The sequence below is a fragment of the Aquila chrysaetos genome, chromosome 4 (assembly GCF_900496995.4).
Source record: "Aquila chrysaetos chrysaetos chromosome 4, bAquChr1.4, whole genome shotgun sequence".
In the NCBI taxonomy this organism is placed as follows: Eukaryota; Metazoa; Chordata; class Aves; order Accipitriformes; family Accipitridae; genus Aquila; species Aquila chrysaetos.
In genome coordinates, this window is record NC_044007.1 from 15,525,404 (window position 1) to 15,549,154 (window position 23,751).

A 23,751-nucleotide genomic window follows, 5' to 3' on the forward strand; every position below is an offset into this window, starting at 1 on the left:
CTGACAAACAGTCATCCGATAAACAGATGCTTTACAACTGTAAAATCTAAAGGTGGAAAAAACAGGTCAGTTTAGTCCACCTCTTGCTCTACCAGTGCAAGATAGGATATTTTTTTTTTTGCCTTTTCCTAATGCGTTTGTCTAGTCTTTTTGTGCTGTTTAAAATTTCCAAGTAACCCAAAAGACATCTTCTAAACTCCTAGGGAAATTAGTATTTTGTATCTTAGCATTAAGAGGTTTTCCCTACCCACCCCTCTTCATTGCTGTTTAGTGAAAGAAGTTCCTGCTTACCTTCTTTCACTGTTCTGTACTACAGTCACTCCAAATCACTCTAATTACCTCCCCTTTGCATCTACCCAAGAATTTCTACATTTCAGCCTCACCTTTTGCTTTCACAAGTTATTCTAATGATTATTCATATGGTAGCACATCAGTATTTTATTCTGTGTTAGTAACACACTGACCCCCAAACTAATGCAGTATTTCATGCAGAATTACTGTATCAGAATTACTGGTCTCCGAGCAAGAGCTCTCACGCTTATACTCCCTACTATGCAATATTTTGTCATGCACCCCAAAACGGCAGTGGCTTTTCTTCTCTCACTGCATCCCAATTATCTCTTTAACGCAGGCTTAGAATGTGTTTTCCCAAATCCTCTTTCCTTGCTTCTATTTTATGGCCAGTTCGTGCTCACCTAAGTTTTGATTGTTGCTGTTGTATTTCTTTATATTTTCCCCTTATTGTTTGAAAGTCTTCCCACTTCAACAATGTATTTCAGTAATGGACTGTCTTCACGACCCTCTTCTTCCTCTCCAGGACTGTAAATACCACTAAAACCTCTACATGGCTATAAAAACAACTGCATTGCTATCTATTGCTGCTCAGACGACTTTAAAATCACATATCTTTCTTCCTATTTAGGCAAATCTGAATTTCTTTTTCAAGCAAGATTTCAGGAGAAAGCACACGCAGACCTAGGAAAGGATTTTATCACAGATGTGTATGTATGTAATTCATTCCTTTCAGCCACTCATCTTCAACTCTATTCCAGAACATTGCTCTACAGCTTTGCAGTAGGGGCAGTCAGCTCAGAAGGGAAAGTGAGAGCACAAGAAGTCAAAAAGGACCTAGCACATCAGCCCTCCTACAGGATTTAGGCAGAAAAATCACAGAGTTTATACAATCTCAGCAGTGATTAGCAGATATCATCAGCTGTTAGGAACATGTGCAGAAGCAGAACTCCAAGTGATAAGGTAGCTTGCAAGTTAAACCTGAAGGCATACGAACTGAGATGCCCCCACAGTCCAGTGGACACATGAAAACATGCCTCTGCTTATTTGCCTTCAAATATGCCTATGGTCTTTACTGGACCTAGTCCAGTGAGAAGTGCTGTAAAACATGCATTCTCCTTCTGACTACATTCACATCAACACAAACACTGTTCCCAGCTTTTAGCAGTGTTATTTGTTGTGTACTGTTGTAACAGATGTCAGAATGCGTCCCTTATGCAACGTGAGTAAGAAAAATCCTTAAAATTTATACAGGTTATATTTAACAAGACAAAAGTTTCAATATACTGCATTTATTTACCTCTTACATTCCAGTTATCCATTACATTTTCTTAAATAAAAACTGGCATTGGTACATGTTTTTCATCAGTTTCATTAATATCCTGTAATACATATCAGCCAGCTTGTTATTTTTATGCATAGAGTAACCTTCCAACTCAGCAAAAAACCTTCTCTTTTAAAGCCCTGATGCTCTACCATATCAGTCTTCATTACTATTAAATAAGGAGAGTGAGCAAACTACTAACTTTCTTCCCCAGATATTTTTTTCTACACTGATGTATTTGTAAATTCCTTTATAATTCCCCATTTCCTTTGTTAACATGAAGTAATTAAACTAATCCATCCTCTGTAAACCTCAGTTGACTCACAGTGTCCTTGGGTGTCATTGCATCTTTTTTTGATGCTTTTTCTTAACTTCAGATCTTCAAATCTACATCCAGAGCTTACTGTTTTCCACAGCAGTTGTCAGTCATCCTTCAGCTGTAGTCTTTTTGGCTTGTGCAGCCATCTTGCACACCAATGAAATCTTGGTTCCTATGAGACCAGAATCCTTGTCCTACTCCACCTAAATCCATTCTTTAGAGTGATTAAATTAAGTAGCACTTGTGCACAAGTTCCAATTTCTCCACCAGTAAGAAATACTGTAATCAGAGCAGCGTTTTTTACTACAGGACAACAAAAACTGTAATGGTTTATTGAACCACTCTGGATGTGGCCTTGCTGCCTCTATGGAAGACAAGAGGAAAGGTAAACTCCTTGCATCTTTCCTGAACATGGCATAAATCTGCTCCACACTCTTTTTATGTAAGAAAAACCTTGGACCTTTGCATACTGCCTAGCAGGCATCTTCTGTGTTGTGACACTGATCCAAACATTCAATATCTAATATATTGTCTACAAAGGTATTGGATTAATGGTTTCATTTTGAGAGCATGTATTAACTTGGGGTGCTCCGACAAATACTCTATAAGGTATTAACCATCCTAGCTCCACTGCCTCAAGTCCTCTCTGGGCAAAATACAGCCCTAAGAACCCCAACTCCCTCAAATATTTTTATATTCCAAAAATGGAACCATCCTAGGTTCTGGTATCTGCTCCTGAGACTGTACTTTTATCCAGCTTCTGCTTAATCAGAAATACAGAACTAGTCAATGATACATAAACAAAATGTTGAAACATGTGGTGGTATTGCTTTGCTGGTATTTGTAAATACTTCATTTGGTGCCATTTCATTAACCAGCAGTTAAAGTTCAGTTAGCATTTACTAAAATATTAAATTTCAGCACATGTTGATGCCCAGTAATTCCTTTAAAAGTGTTTCACAGCTGAGGAATTGCCAATTTTCTTAAAACTGTCATCTTCTTGGTCAAATCCTATACTTATTCATGGATCTGGTAGCATATGAATTATATTCACTACCCTTACTTTCATCTGTGTAAGTCAAAGTGTATGGTTTTGGTCCAACACCTTGCAAAGTTCCTGTTTTGACAGTATTTACTGTGATAACTTACAATTCTGTCAATTTCTGCACTTTGCAATTTAGCTACTGCGCTATCTATTCTGGTAGCGGTTTAAAGTGTTTTCTCCTCTCTCCCAGATGAAAAATTGTAGTATGAACCTTGGCTACTGCTAGCAGCTGCACAGAGTAAGCTAAATATTGTATCGGCCAGACATCTACTTGCAATATTTGCACTCTTATTCACATATTAGGTTACTTCCGCACTGTTTATATGCAATAAAAAAGTCAACAAACTTTAAAGACATTTAGTAAGAATACATAGATAGTATACAGGCAGTAGAGCAGTCCAGACTAATCTCCATTTTCCATAATTGTTCCACAAATAGAACAAAATTCTAAGTACTGAGAATTTTACACTCACAATTAAGAAGTTGGTGCCATTTCAAAATCCACTTCAAATACTTCTTCTAGGCTCGATGCATGCTTATACATACACTAAACAGAAGGCTGCCACCACACCTTGCAAATACAAAAATGCACCTGCATTTTAAACAAACAAAACAAAATCTTTACTTGCAGTCTTCATCTCCTTTTCAAAAGCTTTGTATATAAAATTGTTATGTCTCTCACAGCTGCAGAAATCCACCATTATTTCTGACCAACAAGGCTGCCATAGTGGTCAATCTACACGGGAAACAAACAGTTCTGCTGCTAGCTTTGCCACTGAGTAAGCCAACCACTCTTCCACTTGTAATATGGGAGAAAAGAGAGTGACCTTATTTGTAAGGTGTTTTGACATCTACTCACATCTAGGTATTGTCATAGTTACGTATCACTTCCAACACCGGGTAAACTAATCAAAATGAACATTTTCTAACTCTGTTTATTTGCAATTATATGACTGGGCATCCATTCATCTGTTAAGATTTAAAGCCTTCAAAAGGAGAAATAAGAGACAACTATATTGTACCTAATTTCAGGGAAAAGTCATATATTGTTAACCAGGTGTGACCAGATCTATTACATGCCAGTGATTTCTACCCCAAGGAGTAGACAAATGGATTGAAATTATTAAAAACCAAAATAAAAAAAGACTGATAGAACAACAAAACCAGTATAACATTTTTTAAACATTCATAACATTTTTAAAACTATACATATCAAATCAGTAAGCATTCAGTATCAAAACCCCGTACTATGAAAAGGATATCTTTTAAAAGGATACCATTTAACTGGACTCTTCAGAAGGTTCTGCGCAAATCTTTCACACAAAACTATTAAGGAATCTGACTCGGCATGGAATGAGAGTGAAAAGTAATACGCAAGAAGCAAATCGATGGTCAGTTTTCAACTTGACAAATACTAACAGTAGTGCACCCTATGAATTTGTACTGAAACAGTGTTACTTTACATATTCTTTCATCTGGAAAAAGAGACATATAGTCCACTGGCATCATCTATGGATAACAAAAATTATTAGGAGTATTTTCAGGGCTAATGAAAATTGTGAGGAATACCAGAGGCAGAACAAACAAAGATGAAGGTTGATGATTAACACAAAATAATGAACTGCTCATATACACCAGTCTTCTAGGACTGGCAGTCATAGGGAAAAGATTAATGAGGCATTTATTCAGTGCATTCTGGTAAACAAAACCGAAATATTCCAACCATACATAATGCTACAGGAATATTACACCATACAATAGCTGGAGCAGTACTCAAGAAATTATAACACATAGTTACAGAAGAAGTTAATGTTGAGGATATATGTATGTAGTCTTCACTTGAAAAGACTTAATTATATCCATAAGGATATAGGGGTAATTTTATGTAGCTTTTGAATTTTGCTCCAATTTATCTAATGTAACATATATCCAGTGACAGGATATGGAATAAAAGGAACATATACGGCATAGCAGCTTGTAGTATATGTCCCCACAATGGGGAAACATACTGCATTGTAATATCTGATCACTTATTTAATATATTATATCACATGTAGCTTACTAGAACAACTTTTCTGTCTTGCAACTTCCCCTGTCTGTAGAGGCAGTTTGCATTGCAGAATGGCATGCAAACACATGTTTTTAAAACAGTGTTAATTGTATTATAAAAAATATCCAGAAACACTAAATTTATAAAAACCCCCATTTGCATAGCAATCCAAAATATTACTGTAAGTTACTGAGGCTGTATTATATTCAGCCTAAGCAAATGTCTCTAAGTAAGTAAAACCTCTAGGATGAATCTTTTATAAAAACAAAGCCAACACCATTTAAGTTATTACAAAACCCCAACATTTTAATCTTGAAGACTTTTCAAACATTACTGCAATATGGTTGTGGGAAAACATGTTACTTTGAAAGAAATTACATATATCCAAACAAATTTTTATCTTTTCCAGTTTGATTTTCCTTGTTCAGTTCCGCATTGCCAACATGGCATTTATGTCCCAAATGAGATTCCGTAGCTGATCCATGATCTGCTTCAGCTGCTGATTCTTCTGTTTCAGTTTCTGTGGGAAGAGTTTATTAAAAGTTTTTTTGTAATCAGTTCAAATAGTGCACTCAGAAATTCAACAAAAGTTACAGTATTATGAAATGCTATATGGATCTTTTTCTCAGTTGTCTGTGAGCAGTATTAGTGGGATAATACATCCTCTTTAAAGGACACTAAAAATACAAGAAAGCTGCAAAAGTTAAGGACCATTGCTAGAGGGGCAATGCTGCTTCTTTTCACAGCAATCTTTTTATCAAAACACTTGATCCCTTCAAAACCTGAAGGCTTGTGGGGATTGGTCATCTCTTTCCAAAGTCCAAAAGATAGCACTTTAACTAGGAAGAAAGAATTCAGGCAACAAGTAAATTTATGTGAATATATGTTGTATAACTTGGGTGCACAGAAAAATGAGGGATTAACAGTAGAAGTTTGAACAAAGCACAAGGTACAGGTGAAGCCAATCGAACTTTTCCAGCCCTTCTGCCTATGTAGGTCAATCCTGATGTGCTAAGGAGTCCTATCTTGAAATAGATATTCCCAAGCATGCTGAATTCTTTAAAATTATGTATTTTTGTGAACTGCAGAAGCATTTGAAGGAACAGAAGAACAGCAAACTCACTTTGTTTGGGTGCATAATCAGAACCTAAAAATTATGTCTTTACAGAAGAAAGATCAGTGCATTAAGACAACACACAATCTCCCTAACCTTTCATGTTTCACAATAATACACATATTTATTGTCTGATTTATTCACTTTCCTGCTCAAATCAAAGCTGTCAAGAACTAAGTTACTGTGTATTGTTAACAACAACTGATGTCCTTCATTTCATTCTGATTTGATGTCAGCCTTCTCACATTAGAGATCAAACTACTTCTTCATTAGGGAAGTCCACAGTTCCAAGTAAAGTGAAAGCACAGGAAAGACTTGCTACCATCAAAAAAAGACAAACTATTCAAAATGTTTCAGGTCTGACATAACTTTGTACTTGCACTACACAAGTGGCAATACATTAAAAGGGTGACTCAGATCAGTAATAGGACCAAAGTAACTGGAACAGTGATAAAAGGAAGCAGCAAAAGGAGCAATATCCTGAAAATCAGTCTCCTGAATTTTGCTGTGGACAACACACCAATGTTTTTAAGTTGCCCAGCTGGTCAGCTGGGAAAGAAGCCCAGGGGAAAAAAAGGAAATCCATTCACTTCAGAGCTGTAAAAATGGTCTGAAGTAATATGGTAATTAGGCTTTGATTACATTGGGAACATAGCACTTTGAGTAAGGGAAATATTCCTGAACAGACTATGGTGGACACATTACCTGGAAGGAGAGACAACTCCCAATTCCAGACTCCTGAGAATGATGTAAAAACAGATGTAGGACAGTTCATGTGCACTCGGAATTTCTAATCAAGCATTTGACAGACTAAAAAGTATTTTAAAGAAAACTACGTGCATTTATCTAATGTTTCTTTCTTTTCCATTTGCTAATGCAAGACTTCACAATACACAGCAGAGATCCAACTCCTGAAGACAGGACAGAAAACTGAGAAGCATGTAGTTACCATAGCATCCAAATGACAGAATTGCAAGTGTCTCCCTACAAAAGCTCATAATGTAAGATCTTGATGCTTGAGAAAGCACAAGAGGCATGAGATAAACAAGCATGTTCACACCTGTGGCATTTTTAAACATTTCTGTTTGCCATCCTCAACATTCAATCTTAGAGAAATCAAGGAATGTTACATCAAAACTACTAGTTTAATGCAAGTTGTCACTCACTGATACTGAGGGCATGACATTTCATGATTTTTCAAAGCCTTCATCAATAAAAACGAAGGCTGAACAGTCACTGATGGTTATTCACGTCACAGAAAGAACCATTAACCTCTGATATGCAGATTGTGTTCTCTCTCCATCCATGTCTAATTGTACTGTTAAATACTGTTACGTAGGTATGCTCACATGAACTTTACATAAGTTATGCCCAAAAGACTCATTCTGTAAGACTGTTTTCATTTCTTGTGCAAGTGTTATGAAACTGTAAATTGCTTGATCTTTACTTGATGCTAGACAAGGGAACCTTCAAATTGGATTTCATTTGTTTTCAAAGCATCTGTAAAGACAAGAAGTACACAACTGTTACTTTATTTATCTGAAAATAATTTTAGATCCTTGTCTTCAGTGAAGAGCTATTTGCTTAGCTCTTCTATTCTACTTTTTCTAGAGACAGAAAAAACATTTAAGATGAAGCAACATCTCTGGATTGCTAGGCTGAAAAAAAAAAAGAATAGAGAGGGGAAAAAATCCACCTCAGAGAGCATGGTCTCCTAATTGAAATGCATATAGTGATCTTTGTTACTGATCTTTGACAGGCGGTGGTCCACACCACAAAGTACTACATAATTAATACGTTCTGCACCACTGGCAGTGTTGGCCTCTGCTTAAGATTTTCCTGAGCCAGTAACAACATCTCAACTCTGGTCTAACCTTGGAAAGATAGGTGAAAGGGCCTACTTGGGAAACAGGCAAGTTCTGTAAGCAGCTTCTGCAGCAATGACACATTTTTGTTTGAACAGATTGCTTCCAAGTTGTCTCCCACTCTTTCCTCCTTCTACTGAAATGACTTAGTTGAACTCTGGACTGCTTCTTAGGATTAACAGTCGTATGAAACAAGAAAACTTCATCCCACATATATACTACAGCTTCTGACTTTATCTGTTTTAAGATAGCATAGGAAAATTACCTTATATGAGGCAGGTTATAACGAGTTTAAGAGATCTAAATTCACCTTACATGACAGGCATGTTTCTGTTAGTCCCTCTTTGTCAAGAAAAGTGATCTGACTGGAACCAATCCTAAGGGGTCTTCTTTGGTGATATTAATTTTCAATGTGATTAATTATCCATTTTGACTAACACTGCAAGTACTATGGCGAGCATGATGGAGTTGGCAAGGACTGCACCTTCCAGTAACTGAGACCTTAGTAGGCTTAGGTCAGGTAGGATATTTATGAAAACACGTACAGAAGCACAAAATCCACATAAATGAAACTAAGTGGAAGAACCATAACATACATCCAGAAAATAGCTGTCTTTCAAGTAATGTGCCAAAAGTAACTTGACATGTGTGCCAGTTTTGGCTGGGATAGAGTTAAATTTCTTCATAGTAGCTAGTATGGGGCTGTGTTTTGGATTTGTGCTGAAAACAGTGTTGGTAATTCAGGGATGTTTTCCTTATTGCTGAGCAGTGCTTACACAGTGACAAGGCCTTTTCAGCTTCTCACCCCACCCCACCAGTGAGTAGGCTGGGGGTGCACAAGGAGTCGGAAGGGGACACAGCTGGGAGAGCTGACCCCAACTGACCAAAGGGATATTCCAGACCATAGGACGTCATGCTCAGCATAGAAACCTGGGGGAAGAAGGAAGGAGGGACGTTCGGAGTGACAGTGTTCATCTTCCCAAGTAACCGATACACATGATGGAGCCCTGCCTTCCTGGAGATGGCTGAACACCTGCCTGCCGAAGGGAAGCAGTGAATGAATGCCTTCTTTCGCTTTGCTTGCACGCGCAGCTTTTGTTTTACCTATTAAACTGCCTTTATCTCAACCCACGAGTTTTCTCAGTTTTACTCTTCCGATTCTCTCCCCCATCTCACTGGGGGGGGAGTGAGCGAGTGGCTGTGTGGTGCTTAGTTGTCAGCTTGGGGTTAAACCACAACAACATGTTTCATACAGATTTGGGTTCAGTAGGACACAGTAATTTCAACTTTGACCAAAATCAGTTTTTGACTTAAACTCATATTTTGGTTCACTTTCATTTCATTTGAAATCAGTGCTGTCTAGACCAATCCACAACTTTCTATCAGAGATGTATCAGAACTTTCCTTTGCACACTGTTCCTCTCTCTCTCTCCTCAAGCTCATCTAGCTTTCACATTTTAAAACTTAAATATCACTATGAGTCATTATTCTGCACTCAATCCATTTGTTAAAATTCCCTTCATCAGGCAAAGATAATAGTGTAAACACTGTGGAAGAGTAAGATTAAATCCCAGCTGATGCCTGTAAAAACATCAAAAGTACTTGCCTATGTTGTACAGGCACTTCTGCTTAAGAAAAAAAAAAAAGAAGAGACATTTCCATCTTGAAAATCTTATATAAAAGACCATTCTCCTGAATGCTCTGCCAGCTATAGTTTTTACCTGCTCTGTTCAAGACCTGCAACAGTACAGGGCAGAAGTCCATATAAGCGTAATAAAGCACTACATATTAATAGTAGTACCTGTACTTGCATAAATCTCAGCAGAATTAAAACAATTATGTTTACTTTGTTAATTATGACTCTACTGCAGAGAGGACTTACATCACCTTCTTTTTCATGAACATGTTACTCCTTCTGATGGTTAAACTGCTGTAGGAAGCGATTGTTGAAAGTTTTATGAAGGCGACAATGGCCTCTGCTTTTCCATGTAAGTCAAACCCAAGAAATTTCTAAAGAAACACAGTGTTTGTGATAGGTGAGAAAAAGTAAAGCCTGCCCTGGCAATTTATACTGTTCTTTTTTTAAATGAGTCCTTCATAATGAAATCTCTAAACTAAGGAGGTAGAAATACCTTCTTTTTTTTTTTTTTTCCTTCAGTTTTATAGTCAAAAGACTTACAATATTATATGTACACAGCAGAAAAAAAAAAAAGATAGAAAAAATGCCTCAACACTTTGCTCAAACTCTCTTAAAGCTGCCAGGTGACGTTCTAACTTATGGCTACTCAAATGATACCAAGGGGCCCACTTTCCATCATAATAAATTCACACTTCCATCTATTTATAATATTTTTTTCAAATGGATAAAAAGTATTCATCACTAATTGCTGTGCAATTAAATATTAACACACACATTGTTCAATAACTACAGCTTTTCCTGATGTCATTCACAGGTATAACTGTTCTACCCTTACTGGAAATGAGAGACTGAGTTTTCTGCATCCCTCCTCACCTGATAGCTGAAAGGAAAACTGCTCCTTCGGCATGCATTACTCTTTGTTCCTGAAACAAGCAGAGGCACCAGAGACAGCCTGTGCTCCACTGCATGCTCAATACTTTTCACATATTGAACCAGACAGCAATTGCATGTATCCACTGCTCTGTTGTTCAAAGAAGAATAAGTGTGTTCATTAAAATAGATGGATGTTTGCTTCATACCAATTATTTATCATTCAACAATGAAGTCTGACATCTTATTTCCTGAGTACCCTCTAAGCTATGTAGCTTGTAATGGAATTATCCACTCCCCAAGGTGCTTCTCCACCACACTCCTCAGTGTTACATCCCCATTCTTAACATGAAAATCACACAGATGTATGACCCTCAGTTACAGATGGCAAATGAAGTCACAGGAAGACTACAGATAAAACTGGAGTGCCTACTAACTTTCTCCAGAGACATAGAAGATTCAAGTCATCACTAAACTTCATATTTTAACACCTTGCCACAAATTTTCAAAGGACAGCTATCACCAACTGTAGGGGGAAGAATGAACAACTATCACAGACATTTTGTGGCAAAGACAAGAATAAAAATCCAGTTCTCAAGAGCAGCCTTCAGTTACTTACTCACTACCTACATTAAATCCTTCCTTCTCATTCCCAAATTCCCTGCTTATTGAATACCCTCATACAAGTTACACAATACATAAACCAGGATTTATAATCTTATTTATCACAATACTGATTCAATCTAAACAGTGCCTAGTCTGCAACAAAAGCAGAATAGCTCAAGCACTCTTCCAGAAGAGAAAGGGGCGGGGGGGAAGAGAGGAACCAAATGTGCTAATGTAATAAAGGTTGTTTAATATGCATTTATACAAGGACAAAAAGGGACAATTGGGATTGTACAGACAGCTTTAAGCTTGACATTTCCTCACTTTTCTCAACTTTGTAACCATGATATTGTTTTGATATAGGAAGCTACAGGAAATACTTTGCATGCAACATTTTAAATGAAACTGAAAAGGAAATACTTCATTATATGGAATAAAATGCATTTCAGTGCTGAGAGAGCTGGCTGATGACATTACAAGACCACTCTACATAATCTTCTATTGGAGATGGGGAGAGGTTCCTGATGAAAAAGGAAACGTCTCAACTCATCTTCAAGAAAGGCAAGGAGGGGGAATCCAGAAAACTACAGAAACTACAGGCTGGTCAGCCTAACCCTGACCCCAGAAAGACTATGCAGCAAATCCTCCCAGAAGCCATGTCCAGACACATGAATGATAAGGTGACTGGGAGCAGTCATCTTGCATTTACCAAAGATGAGTTATGCCTGACCACCATGATAGCCATCTACTGAGAAATGACTGGCTGTGTAGCCAAGGGGAGAGCAGGGGATTTTCTTTACTTTCATATTAGTCAGGCTTTTGACACAGTCTCTCATAGTATCCTTGCAGCCAAATTGGAGAGATGTGGTTTGGACAGGTGGATTATAGGGTTGATGTAAAACTGGCTAGACTACTGGTTTCTAAATGTTGTGATCATCAGTATTAAGACCAAGTCGCAGCTGGTCACTGATGTTTCTCAGGTTTGATACTAAGGTCAATATTCTTAATATCCTCATTAATGACTTATCCACATTTAATGACTTAATCACCATATCAAAGTACCAAATTTGTGGACAATACCGAACTGGGGGAAGTGGTCAGTATACTCAGTGGTAGGATGTCCAATTCACAGGTGGGAAAGGCAGGCCAACACCTATCTCAGGAACCTCAATTAAAGCAACATCCTACATCTGAAAACAGAATAAACTCCTACAACAGCACAGGCAGAGGGCTGACTGAATAGAAAGCAGATTTACAGAAAACAACCTGAGGTCCTTTTTGAAACTTTCTGACAAGTAGAAAATTAGTCAGCAGTGGATCTTTTTGTAACAGTGAAGACTAGCTGCATGCTGTGCTATATTAGCAAGAGTGTACCTATCAGGTCAAGTGAAATTGTTCCTCTCCTCCATTTGGCTCTGGAGAATGATAGTCCAATTTGGGACTCAATACAAAACACTAACATACTGGAGAACATCTAGTGAAAGGCCACCAAGATGATTAAAGCTATATTTGTTCAGTCTCAAGCAGAGAAGGCTAAGGCAGGATCAAGATGCTGTCTTCAGCTACTTAATGAAGATCACAGAAAAGACAAAGCTGGACTTTTCTTGAAGGAAAGCAAAAGCAAAAGGATGAGGGGCAGTGGACATGAGTTACAGCAAAGAAAATTCCAATGTAACATTAAGAAAACTTTCACAGTGAAAGTCAACACTTAAGAAGGGCCCAGAAAGGGTAGAATTTCCATCCTTACAAATACTGAAAATGGTACTGGATATGAGCCTGAGCAACTGAATCTAACTTTGCTGGTTGGCCCTGCTTTGAGCTGGGGATTGAATCAGATAATCTCCAGAACTCCCACTGAGCCTGAATTCCTCTGTGATTCTACCACTGCAGAGAGCCAGTTTAGGTACCCAAACCAGGACGGAACAGCCCCCAGTGCAGATTAATCTGCTGAGAAGGTGTCCAAATAAACAATTCTTCCCCTCTTGTTAAAGTGTTCCTTGGTGCACACTCATATTTTGGGTGAAAAAGGACTCTACAAATACAAAACAAATTAAAAATACATGCAAGTCATGGAAGATTGTTTAAAAGAAATGCAGGTTTTCAGCACAGTCAAAAGTAGTTTTCAGGTAAGGTTCTCCAACGAGAAAGACTAATTCCAAATCACTGTCATTTTAAGGACTACTTCTCTAAACAACATCAGCTGCAGTGCACAATGGTTTTGTTATCAAAAAAGCCCCAAGCTAAACTCGTAACAGCTTAACTTAAAAGTCTGTCATGTAGATTGTCTTTTCTGCTCTTAGCAAGATCACTATTAACCAGTTAGCAAAGATTAATTAAGAATATCAAACATGATTGTTTTCTAAAGGGTAACCTAGAATGTCCTCATGCTATTTCGCATTATTTCATTTTCACCCAAATGTATTGAGACTACTAATTATGCCATGGTTTTCCTAAGTGCTTCATTTGAAACCAGACCTACAGCATCTAAAAACCCAAAGTTGCACTTGCTCCATTTCTAAAAACAAGTAGTAAAGAAAGCTGCTGCTAAGGCAGCAACACAGATTAAAATGTTCTCACTCTGTGATTTGATATTTTCTGTTGTAAGTCCTGTCAAATGTACTACAAGACCATGGACCCAAGGTAAGCCTGACATCTTGAAAATATTACAGATGATGCTATACTTAGAAGGTAAAAAACCTGTAGACAGAACATTAAAGACTCAAAAAATATGAAGGCAAGTGAGGAAATTTTGGTAACAGCTTCCAATTGTTGCAAATAGTAACTATGTTCAGTGAAAACTGGATCAGGACCTGTATTAGTAGACCAATGTAAATGCTAAACTGATTCTGGAACAGTAAATTTTTATTCCAGAAAAGAGTCAACCACCTCAACAATTTACAACCCCAGAAAGCAAATACAGATAAAAGGAATAAGCAACATTTTTGGGAACTGCAGGAGAGAACTGTTTAGTACAAAAGGTAGAGGTAGTCAGTGCTCAATAAATGGTTTGTTTGGCTGTTTTACAATAATGGTGCACTCTTCTTAGTGCTGGCAAAAATCCCTTTTGTTTTTACACTTAACAGGTTTTATTTAAACCTACAGTTGCTAAATATTACTGAATTGCTAGCACAGAAATTCATTACCTTGTAAACTGATCTATATTTTAAATTAATGGACAAGTACTTCTTAGCCAAGGTGAGCGCGTTAAATTTTCTGACCTAAGAGATAAGTCTAACATAGCAGAATAAATAAATAAATAAATGAATTAATAAGACCAAAAGATGTCACTATACAGTAAAATGACGTCAAAAGCTACTGCAGTATTTAGGAACTCTGCTACATCAACAGGTTCTCCTGCCCCATGAGTGAGATGGTGAGTATAGGAAGTACGTGATGCTCCCTTCCCAGATAACTGTAGTAGCAAGGCAGAGCTGCTATGTTTCAAGTCGGTGGTTCCTGGAAAGAGGGACATTTTTGTGTGAGAATATATGATGACAAAGTTTATATAATCTACTAGTTTTGGCTGTGCTCCACAGGGCCCCTGCAGGGCAGTTAGCGTCTTTCACACATATCCAGAGCCACTAAAGAGATCAGACTGGCCGGGATATCACAGCAATGGCAAAATTAAGAGACCCATGAAAGGTCTAAGAATTCAAATGTCTCAATAGTGTCAAAGTATTGGGTTATTGCAATAATGCTTTTTTGGTACCAGTAACATGCAAGACTGAAAAAATACTGCCTATCACAGCAAAAAGGACTAGGTGAGAACAGGACAACCAGCTGAAGGAAGAAAAGATAGTGGGTCAAGAATATAAAAAGCTTCTTCATCTGTCATGTTGGTTTCCCTGTCACAGCATTTTCACCATTTTGTATTACTGAAATTTTGCTAAAATATATTAAGCAAAATTGCATTGGAGGTGGACATTACATACTACAGAGGATTGGAAAGCTATCAGGAGTGCCAGCTAAGAACCAGAGAGGGCTATTTAAGTCCAGCAGCCAGTGTCAGAAATTAGACCAATTAACCTGATTCTAGTGATTTTTCTTTGCAAAAATGAGAATTTCTTTATTTCTAGTCATAAAAACCAAAGCATTTCCTATTCTGTAATGTATTAAAATTCGAACTTTGAAAGTGGTAGTGGATGTGCTTATACAGCTGGAGGCAGACAAAAAAAAACTCAGTGCACTTTCAAAACCAAGAAATTTCAAAGTTTCAATTTCTTTTGCAGCAGTTACTAAATATTTGTCTGTAAGAATACTAGAGAAAGTTCAACTATCTTGTGAAGTTTTACTGTGGAAAATCTGGAAATTAGGTCTAGGCATTTAAGTGTAAATACAGGATTTCAGACCAGATTTAAGTGAAGGTTTTAATACATTCTTAATTACCAATTTGTTACCAACAGTCCTGTGATACCATCAACCTTTTTAAGGTTCAGAACTCATCATAAACATTTATGAAATTCTTTTCACAAGATCACACCAAGGAGGTTTAAAAACATATTAGCATACAAGTACAACAACAAGGGCAAAAACATGTCACAGAACTATTAAAAACACAGCAAATATGGACAGTTAAGCTTATTAACTCTTAAAGATTGCAAATAAATGTGCATAAATTCACAGTACAACATTATATACAATATAATGTATACAACCCTGCTACATCAGCACTGAACAGAAAGAATACAACAGGAAAGCTGACAAGTCCTTTTCTCTAAATTCACGTAGTCCTCATTTTCTCCTGTACAATATGCATGCATTTTTCAAAATAAATGGGTTACGAAAAATTCAGTACATCTCTGAATGTTGAAGGCAAATTAAAATATTGGAAACATTTTAAAAGCTGAAAACCCACCAATTATTCTCTCCATAAATAAATATTTTACTCATTTATTTCCTTTGTTCAGTGATTTTTGTAGATTATGCCTCCTTTTTACTATGCATTTACAGATATTACAGCTACAGAAATATTTAATTAATCCTATCTTTGTACTTTACAGATTGAAGAAACAGTGTTGAAAATTGTGCTCTGGTAAAACTACGTATTTTTAATCTCAATTTTATATTAGCATTTACTACAGCATATTTATTTTTAGATTTGAATCCATCTTCAGTAATTGTACTCAGTTGCATACTGCTACTCAATCCAAAAATTTAACAGCACCTTTATCATACATTGTGCATTTTTTTCTGAATGTGTCAAGATTCAATAAATGCTACACTTAAAAAGGAATGGTCTTCCTCAAACCATCAAAATACAGAAGGTAGCCCTGAAAATCCTCTACTAACTCACATCACTGCAATAATATTTACACATCTGATGTTCAATACCCATTTTTTAACACCTAAGGTAAGTTTTGAAGAGAAATAAGTTCAACCTTACCTCAACCTGTACTGCCAAAATCTAGTGGCTTAAGCATAAACATAATACACCATATTTGGAAGAATATATGTAGGTTTAAAAAGAGGCACAAGTTAAAATTGTCAAGAAACCTAAACTCCACAGCCAGAGGTACAGCTAAAAAACCCCTGCTTACTAAAAGGTAATTCTGAAATAGTTACATGCAAAGTATTTATTACCAAGTTTGATGGTAGTCATCACACATACTGCATTTAGTACAGCAATCTAGAAATTTAAGCTTTGTAATGACAACATGACATGTTCAGTTTTATGCAAATTAATTTCTACTTTGTTACCTTATTTACTTCCATGATTTCCCTTCTCTCTTCAGTAGCAAAACGAAGCTGACTTGCAGCACCACGATCGTCGTGCTTGGAGCCATCTTCTTCAACATATGGAATAAGTTGCTGTGAAGACAAAAAAACATTAGCTTTAGATAAAAAAAGAAAAAAAAAAAAGAAAAAAAAAAAGAACAAAAGGAAGGAAAAAAAGAAACCAAAACCAGGACATACATAAGTTACTGCCATTTTCTCCATAGGTTCAAACTTCCCAAGAGTAAGTGGAAACAAGCTTAATTTGTCATCTCAAACCCAAAGGCCTTGGAATGACCTCAGTCGGTTCTCCAGGAAAACAATGTGCTTCAAAAAGACACAATCCCACATATTATCATGCCTAGACCTAAGCAATTACACAACTGCAGGTAGAATCCAGTATTTACATTTTAAGATGTTTATCACAGATAATCCTTGTATTCTTGAACTCTGCAGATTGTTATTTTAAAATTTACTATTCCACACTATGAAATACCACAACAATGAAGTTATCATTCTTATAAAGTATTTCAGTGATATACTAAGCATAATTATGACTGGCTTTACATAGCTACTTGGTGAATACCCTAATTATGACTTGCTACTTTAGTGGGCCTCTGTTTGGCTATTCTTAAGACGAGGCCCACAGTTACCTAATAGGAGCTTTTCTGTAAGAATTTCCCACTGTGATCTCCTCAAGCATGTAGTGTACTATCTTTATTGTAAGGTTCTACAAAGCCACAAATCTTCAATAAAGAATTTCTAGATGAATATTAATGTATGTTCCCTTCCTAAAAAAAATTGAATCAGTAAATATACTAGATACAAAACAAATACATGCTTCTGTCAGAACACTCCCAAGCTACTAACATCTTATTAAAAAATAATTATAAGCTGTAACATTTTACACAATCATAGCTCCACAAAGTCTATAGTCTATCGTTAATTTTTCTGTCCTGAACTAAAAAAAGTTAAAGTTGATAGCAAAATTACATCCTTGTTCACATACACATTACAGGCAAATGAAAGACTAGTAATTGGTGCAAATGAGCAAGAAGACATTAGTTTAAAAGTCTGGGACCATGTTGTTCATCGAATGCATATTAACTTGTTACTTAGGTTGGGGTGTAATATTATGAAGCATTGAGCAGCATCCTTCAGCATTCTGATGGAAAACCTACTTTGATTTAACCCACTGAAAATTTAATTTCCTTCTATACAAAAATTTTTGTAGGCCACTCTTATTAAGCTTATTAAAATGGCCAAAAACAACCACACTAAACTCTGCCATGAGAACGCAGTAAAGGTTAAAAACTCACTATGTTTGCATACCATGAAGTAGTGTGGATGCTAATTACTCTTCGAAAAATCTTCTCTCTCTGATGCAAAAATAAAGTACCACTCAAAGTGGAACATTTCCTTTGAAAACTCCCATCTTTCAGAAAAGCTAGTAGAAAAAAAACACAGAAAAGCAAAGAACTACACCTAACACACAAATGAAGCTGGAAATTTAATCAATTAGAGGACTTTGTAGCCAGATTTGCTTCACAATTATCTCATGCCTCACTATGTTAGTTAACAGAAAGTTGATAAGAATATCTATTACATTAGTAGTACACATTAACAAAAAAATATAAAAACATTTATATCAATAATAATAGACTAAGGAATATTAGTAGGTACTGACTTCTCTTGACTGTGTGGAAAAAGAGATTTGTTGATATTCTTTAAAGATATGGTTAGAATGTCAGTCATTAAATAATATGATTGAGACTATTATTGAAAAGCTGAAATAAGAATTTAAGAAAACTGATCCAAGAGGAATGGCGTGCCACTCTCATTCACCCTAACCAATAAAACACGAGGAGGCAGGCATTCTGTTAACTTCACAACAGAACAGACTAAGTAGGTAAGAAAAATTCCATCTATTAATACAAAACTCTGCTGCGCATAACGTATCAATGAGACATTGCATTAAAAAAGCTTAAAGTGACTACTCATGTTCTCTATGGTGATTCTTTTTCATCCTGGTAACAGGAAAAAACTGTGAAAAGACCAACCCCACCTCATCCCAACCATATGTGAAAACAAGACACATCAAAAGCTTTTAAAGGGGTCACAAGTATTCAGCTATTGCACACAAGTCAACAAACCATGAAAAAAGTATATTTTTTTAAATGGGAAAGTTACCTTACTCCCTCGCTTGCTCTAAGGTTTCCAAATACCCTTCTCTGAAACAAATGGCAGTGACTGTTGACAGAAGTAGATTAGTAGCCTAGAATGGACTGTACAGAATGGACTCCTTCATCTCTTTATTCCTATTCAGTGAAGAGACTCAAATACAAAATATAATGCTTAAATGATTAAAACTCAATGGACAATCAGAAGTCCATTAATAGAGTTGCCTCAGAATCCAGAGGTCAGCATTTAAAGAACTTCACAGTTCTAGTTAATATAGAGCAGTAGTAACTCAAACTGTAACAGAAAACAGGCTTAAGAGTATTATTAGGAATTAGAAACCATTTAACTTATGAGAGGGGAAAATTAAGTTTGGATTTTACTAGGAATAGCATTTTTATTAGGATAAACTTTGGCCAATCCTCCTTCCTGGAAGTCTTACCCTGTTAACTTTTCCATCACCACTGCACATTCAGGTTTGGTTCATACTGGCTCAGCAGGGTTAAGAGTAGCTGAGAAAAGTAACTACAGAGGCGCAGACTGATGGGCAGAACAAGAGAATAATGCTTATTACTCAGGGAGCCAGGCTGGCAGGTGAGAGCTTAAAGCACATGTTTACCCACTGTAACAACTTCTTTAAAAAACAACTTGTGCTGACCCTTTTTTCCCTAGGGGAAACAAATTGGTGAATGTACCAAGAAGCCTGAGGAAAAAGGCTAAAATTTTAAATGAAGTTTGATTTCAAAATTGGATCCCTCCGAACTGGTAAGAAATGTTGATGTTAACATGGAAGTTTCACAATCTTCCAGCCACCTCCAAATAATAACCAGAATTCAGTCCACTGAATAATTTCAGTCTCATTTAAAACTTGTTATGAGTCTCCTGCAACTCAGGAGAATGGATGACATGCTAAACAGAGAGTGGTTATTCTGATTTGTAATTTATATATGAATAAAGATACTTACTTCTATGGGAACAGGATCGAGCCCAGCACAGTTTTCATTGCATTTGTCATAGACTAATCTCAGTTTTCTGAAGAGTATTGATAGCTGACGGAGATGTTCCTGCAGCTTTCCCAGTCTGTCTTGGTATGTTCCAGTATGATAAGTAACACCATTCGGTAACTTAGAGAACCAGAACCCCAAAATGTTAAAAATATTACGTTAAAGTTTCTGTCACACGAAATAAATAAACTAAAATAAATCACAGAGGGGTTTTTACATTTTTAAACAAGACAATCACACTATCCCCACAGAAATCACTGAAATTTCTGTTTTCTTTAGCAGCAAAATTCTGTATTTTATCTGCTCATCTAATGTGCCAAAGCACTGCTGTTGAACAGCTTCATGTATTCTACACTTTTGATCGTTGTCAATCCCTCTGTAACTCTTTTCAGTGAATGTCTTCAAAATGCTTGAGCACGGCACTGTTGTTGTCCGAGTATTACACTTTGAGAGTTTGTGTATTAACCCCAGGTCACAATTCAGAGACACAATCAAAGTGAATTCACAGTTAGCAAATTCTAAGTACGTATACCTACACCTAAGATAACTACAGAAGGAAACTCCCAGAGTTGTGAAAATACAGAGGGAACAGGAGTGATTATTTATCTTCTGCTGTCAACAGAGAAACACAACAAAAGTTTGTATGTTTTCTCAGTAAGTACCCATGCATAAGGATTATGTCCACTTTAATAACAAAGAGAAATGTCAAAAAGTTCTAGGTGGGAAATATTACAGAAAAAGATCAATGAAAATTCCTCTAAAATTACTCCCCAGATGTTAACAAAAACAGAGAAACATAACTGGCATATAAACAGACTTCACTATTAATAAAGGAAAACACAGATATTAAATGTGTTTAGAGTATATTCATTGTGGGGGATGTAACAATTTAGTATTTCTGAATGTTCTCCATCTTCACTTAATGTACAGGAGTAAGCAAATATATTAAGAGTAGTATTCACTTCTCCAATCAATCCCCCTTTTCAAAGCAGTTTGATTGAGTTACGTATTTAAATGTCCTAAGCTACCTCCTGTGCCTACATATGGCAGTTGGTGGGAAAAACATGGGAAGTTGAGGACCATAAGAAGAAAAAGTTATTTCTCACCTGCATGTTCCTCAGTAACTGGAAGATTTCCATGGTTCGAAATACAATGTCCTGCACAGTCTCTTGGCCAATTCGACAGAGAGAAGCTGTATTTACCTCCCGAGCTGCTTGAGCCTGCGTCCCCGAGAAAGCACCAGGCGGCATGCCTGCCCCAGCGAGAGGGGGAGTTGACATCTCCTGACCTTACCCAGTCCCACCAAGCCAAGCTGCACGAAGAAGTTAAGACGGAGCGATTAACTACTTGTTTGAGTCTACCATAATAAACTTCTGTACGGCGGCTATACCATTCCTCTTCCCCATACGCGGTCCTGTCCACGATAAAACCGTTCAACTGACAAAAAGGCGGCTCAGTGCAGTACCCTTTGGTTTGGATACCGCTCCCTTAACCACTACGGCTTTGCGGGGCGGTGGAACCGGGGGTGCTCCTCACACACCTCCCCTCAGAGCGGCCGCCAGGAGGGCCCCTGCCCCGATCCGTCGCGAGGGGACACGGAAGAGCCTTTTGCCCGGCTCCAACACGCTCAACCGCGGCCCTACTCCCGGGCTCCGCGACCGGCACCTGCCCAACCGCCTGCTCCTCCCTCCGCTGCAGGGAACGACCTGAGGCACCGCTAACCCGCCCTGCAACCCCGGGAGGGTCAGCCCGCCCCCGCCGCGCTCCCGCCTGGGTCCCCGCCCCCCTCCGGGGCTGCAGGCCCCTCCCGGACGAGCAGGCCCACCGGGCGCCTCCCCGGCTAGCACGGTCGCCCGAGGAGCCGCGCGGAGTTACCGGGACGGGACGCGACATCAGCTCCGCTCCCCCTGACCGCAGCGGGGCAGCCCCCGGCAGGCGGGGGGGGGGGGGGGGGTTGGAAGAGGGCCCGCCCCGAGCTCCGTGGAGACGCCCGGTTGGTAACAGGAGCGGCGCGGCGCTGCCGCCATGGGAGGCAGCAAGGGCCCCCGCCAGGTCTGCCCCCCCCGCCCCGGGCGGCGGCCGCCGGTACTCACGGGGGAACCGGGGCGCCGCGTTGCCCGGGAAACGCGCAGGCGGAAGCACTCGGCGCTGCCCGGCGGCGTGGGGCGACCCGAAGCGGAAGTAACGCCACGGCAGCGGGCGGGGCGGGGCGGGGCGGGCGTGAGGGCGGGTTGGCGTGAGGGGCGGCGGGGTGTCGGCGCTGAGGGGAGCGGCGCGACCGGACCGGGGCTGGACCGGAGCGGCCCGGCCGGGGGCGCGGAGCGGGGGAGGCCCCGTTCCCCGGTGCGGGGTGTCTGTCATGCCGGCTCCCCCCGGGAAACCCGCCTCGGCCTGCAGCCCTCGCGGGCTTGGTGCCGTCCCTGTTCGCCGCGCCTGGGCTCCCCAGTGACGGCCTTACTCGGGAGCCGGCTCGTTTTTCCGGCTCGCTGGATCGAGTGAGGGTTTACGGGCAAGGCAGCGTCTAGAGGTGTGAGCCCGGAGCCCTGCGATATGGTTCCGCGAGGCTAAGTTAGGTCAAAACCTTAGCACGTTCACGCGAGTCACGCTACCCCTGTAATGGAGGTGAGGATTTGGACGCACCGTTTTTGTCAGATCATGCTGATAAATTGCTGAGTATCTGTTTTGCAAGGTAGGTGTGTATGTGTGGATATACACATGCACACCTGTATTAATTTTATAGCTTCATAGGTGCACTACTACTGCTTCTTGCATACATACATTTTTGCTAGTATAGAAAAGCCTTGCGCTTTGGCCTTCCTATATCACAGTATTTGCGTGGGTATAAAACACGTGTTGGCCACCCTGAGTGCCAGTAGTACACTAATACAATTGAATTGGCACGGTTTCGAAGTACAGATGAGGCCTTCTGTGTGAGGAAGAAGAAACACCCTTGAAAAGAAACCAGGCAGGGTCTGTGAGGGTTGATAGATATGAATTGCCTAGACGGTAGTTAAGTGCTTACTGTCTGTCTGTGTAACGAAAAATTTCTTCATATGCAAAAATCAGTAAGTACTAAAGTTTCTCTTTTTCCAGTTGATGTCATACCTACGACACTGTATTTGAGTGATTTTGACAGCAAATACCTGAAAATGCAGAAGAGGGCATTTATATACCTGCGGCTTCTTATGAATTCTTAGGAAGTACAGTCTTAAAGTAGTTGTGCTGTATTAAAACTGATGTTATGAATGATCTTTTGTATGAAATGCATTGCATTTGTAATGCTATAAAAATAAATCAGAAGCTTGTCGCATGGTATACCGCCCTTATTAAAGAAAGAAGGAAGCAGTCAAGGAACATTCAGGGACAGAACCATACAAACCTGCTGTCAGAGGCATTTTGCTGCAGAAAACATTTTTTTTACCTCAGAAACAGATTAATGAGGGGGAAACACCACCCCCGTCCCTAAACTGAAGCTTTTTGCTGCCTGGCTAAGTTCTCTAGCACGCTGCTGTAGCCAAGGCACAATGTAAATAATTACATTTTAACAAAGATCTTAGCACAAAAGATACAAAAGTGGTTTTCTTAAACAGATAGAAAAAAATTGTTTACAAAAATAAGAGGGGCATATTTTCAGACAGCAAAGGAGCATCCCATGGTGTCTGGCTAGACAAGGCTTGGGAAGAGCAGCCCCCAGAGAATTTATGAGGGCTTGTTTGAAGGCCTGCATCTCAGTT

At 38.8% G+C, this 23,751-nt stretch overlaps 1 protein-coding gene across 3 annotated transcripts; it reads right to left on the reverse strand.

The window, feature by feature from the left end:
* Positions 1-1,567: 1,567 nt before the first annotated feature.
* Positions 1,568-22,208, reverse strand: MED30 (mediator complex subunit 30). 3 transcript variants are annotated; one of them, XM_030012114.1, is made up of 5 exons: positions 22,111-22,208; positions 21,124-21,329; positions 19,979-20,137; positions 16,821-16,931; positions 1,568-5,549 (listed from the first exon to the last, which is right to left on the reverse strand). In XM_030012114.1, exons 2-5 carry the CDS (start codon positions 21,295-21,297, stop codon positions 5,454-5,456), a joined length of 540 nt encoding a protein of 179 aa, XP_029867974.1. In that variant the 5' UTR covers positions 21,298-21,329; positions 22,111-22,208; the 3' UTR covers positions 1,568-5,453. The 3 variants fall into 3 exon arrangements, with proteins under 3 accessions (XP_029867974.1, XP_029867975.1, XP_029867976.1); XM_030012115.2 differs by lacking the exon at positions 22,111-22,208 and adding an exon at positions 21,893-22,049; XM_030012116.2 differs by lacking the exon at positions 22,111-22,208 and adding an exon at positions 21,483-21,734.
* Between the last annotated feature and the right edge of the window lie 1,543 nt (positions 22,209-23,751).

Bases quoted from the DNA above. Each gene is read 5' to 3' on its own strand.
- MED30 (XM_030012114.1), bottom strand. From the start codon at position 21,297: ATGTCAACTCCCCCTCTCGCTGGGGCAGGCATGCCGCCTGGTGCTTTC. The intron at 16,932-19,978 runs GTAAGTATCTTT...TTGTCTTCACAG, and splicing joins TCGATCCTGTTCCCATAGAA to CAACTTATTCCATATGTTGA. The intron at 5,550-16,820 runs GTAACAAAGTAG...CTCTTCCCACAG, and splicing joins AAATCATGGAAGTAAATAAG to AAACTGAAACAGAAGAATCA.